The sequence below is a fragment of the Anser anser genome (assembly GCF_964211835.1).
Source record: "Anser anser genome assembly, chromosome: 11".
NCBI lineage: Eukaryota > Metazoa > Chordata > Aves > Anseriformes > Anatidae > Anser > Anser anser.
This window is the reverse complement of record NC_139732.1, coordinates 18441837-18444359: the sequence shown is the minus strand read 5'-3', so window position 1 is coordinate 18444359 and position 2523 is coordinate 18441837. Positions and strand designations below refer to the sequence as shown.

Sequence of the window (2523 nt, the reverse complement as noted above, 5' to 3'; positions counted from 1 at the left end):
TTCTTCTTCCCTTTTTCCTTTTCCTTCCTTTTTTGTTTTTTTTTTTTCCTTTTCACCTGTGCTCACACAGAGTCTAATCTAAACCCCACTGAAATCAAAGAGACCTTTTTTTAATGGCATTTTGGATCAGGCCCTGAGATCTCTGCAGGGAGCAAGGAGAGTGGGGGGAGCAGGATTTACATTTCATGGCTTTTAAAGAATCTGAAGTATGGAGGAGAATAGCTTTCCGAGGCTGAGTTTCCCAAATCTATGTGGATATACGACGGAGCATGGATGTGATTAAGCATAAAGCCCTTTCTTAAAGAAAGCAATCAAACTCCCTCTCCTGAAGCCTGAACCCCACTTCTCCAATTTTAAAAGAAAATGTCTTGCCAAGGCCTTGGTAGTGGGTTGTCACGATGCTGAAATGGATGGAGACAGAATCAGTTTGAGTTGTTGGTATCACTTCTAAAGCTGCGGTGCTCTCCACTGTGAACAGCCCCTGCTCTCTCAGGCACTTGGAGCTGTTGCACTGAAACGTTAGTGGCAATGAAAATGAACCCGAAAGTGAACCAAATAAGACCTAGCTTTTTTTTTTCTTTCTTTCTTTTTTCTGTTTTCTGCCTTTTTTTTCCCTCCCCCCTTCCCCCAAAACTTAACTGTTTCTAAAATCACTGATGAAAGCATTTTAATACGTAGGAAGAGATGCTGGAACCTGCAATGCAATTCAGTGATTTGCGGTGTGGGATGAACAGATTTTCCTTTCCGTAGGGTTTCCTCCTGCAAAGTCATTGTAGAGGAGGGAATACTGTAAGATTAAATCTGTTTAAAATACTATATTCATGTCACACCAGATACAGTCTCCAGACTGTGCACAGTCTTTCAGCTTCCTTTATTGTGAAATCCTTTTAAAATAGCTCAGCATAGAGCAGAAAACTTATTCAAGTATAACTCTCTTGCACCAACTCTGCCAGATAAAATAAAGGGAAGTTATCAGCCCTCTTAAATTAACAAATCTGCTCAGTGCCTCTGGCTGCCTTCCTGCTGTCTTACTTTCTTAGTCTCTTTCCTTATTAATAAACTGAGAGTTAAATAAACCTGCTAAATGAATCAATGCACCTCGCCGGTGGAAGCGGGTTCCTTCCACTCTGCTTCACGTCTCCTGTGATGTGGCTGAACTGTTGTGGTTTTAGATAAGGGATGTCCTCATCAAAGGCTAAGCATGATAAAAGCAGGCTGACCACATCGCTTTCTCGATGCTCTTCAGGTGTGAGACCTGAATACCTGTTCCTGTCGGCCGAACGCATTAATAACAGGATGGATTCACCAACGGGCATGAAAGCAGAGGTCATCTCGAGGAAAATGACACCAAAGGTCTACAGGAGTCACTGTATTTAAGAGATCCTGGGCTGTGTGCCAAGCATCGTGTTTAAAGAAGCGCTGCCCCCCTTCTCCAAATTCCCTGGGAGGGGATCAGCAGCGGGGCGAGGGAGGCAGAGGAGCTGTCACAAAGCAGCAGCTCAGCCCCAGCCATCGGGCAAAAGGTTTCCTAGAAAAAAAAATGACTGAATGTCGAATCGTCCCCTGGAAGTGACCCGGTGCTTCCGCACCGGGAGCCCTGGGACACGCCGCACCTTCCCAAGTGATGCTGGAAGGGAGAGGGGTAATCCTGCTGGCACAAAACGTGCAGGCGAGTTTTGTAAAAGCTGCAGAGCTGTTCTGGAATTAAATTGCTGAAAAAGCGCCTACAGTGCGTCTTGCTATTTTTTTCATAAAAAAACGATCAGGCTCGTGGTTTATCCTTGCTCTGATTATGCTGTACTATTACAATAACTTGATGGAGCCGAAACGTTCCTGCAGGCAGTTTATAGAAAATATATATACACGCCTGTGTATATACATACCCAGGGAGAGAAAGTTAAATATAGGGGACACAACAAAATATCCACGCTTAAGAAACACAGATTGACTCAATGACTTTCCTTGTTTATTGTACAAAGATTCACTCTATGTATGTTGAATTTTTTTTAAATTAGATTTTAAATATATGTTGACAGTAGGAATTTGTACAGTGTGAACAACCGCAGGGAGAAATGACAGCTCTACTTTGCTTATTAAAGTACTGTCTGGGAAATAATGGAACGTGTACAGAAATTGATTATTATTTTTCCAATTACATTAGTGTAGCTAATAATAATCATTAAGAAAAAAAAATACAAAAAGCTACATGATTTCAGGTCTTAGAAGATGATATTCACTGGTGAGGCAATAATATGTTTTTAAGGTAATTTATTGGTAAAATTCTCCTGTTATTAATGCTAAGTAGAGACCAGATGTGCAAGCTAGAAATGTTTCACTTTAAACTGTTTTAATTTTCTTCTTTGCTCACAGACAGTTAATATACAGTACACAAGACTGTCTGAATTTAATTTAGGATTTGAATATAAGAGACCCTATTTGTACAATAGTGGCACAACAGACATGTTTTACAATGCTAAAAATTCCTTTTAATAATGGCATATTTTAATATATTTACTAAAATAG

The 2523-nt window shown here is 40.5% G+C and overlaps 1 protein-coding gene across 29 annotated transcripts in view; it reads left to right on the top strand.

Moving 5' to 3' along the window:
- MAF (MAF bZIP transcription factor) overlaps positions 1 to 2523 on the top strand; it is a 211466-nt gene that overhangs the window by 10204 nt on the left and 198739 nt on the right. The window contains exon 3 of one of the 29 annotated variants that reach the window (XR_014589022.1): positions 1247 to 2507. The exons of 27 other annotated variants lie outside the window; for them this stretch is intronic. Coding sequence is in view for 1 of the 2 variants with exons in the window: in XM_083851646.1 (XP_083707772.1) it covers positions 1247 to 1259 (13 nt within the window). In the remaining variant the exon portion in view is untranslated. Of the gene's footprint in view, positions 1 to 1246; positions 2508 to 2523 lie in introns of those variants that run through there. One more of the 29 variants, XM_083851646.1, reaches the window with a different exon arrangement.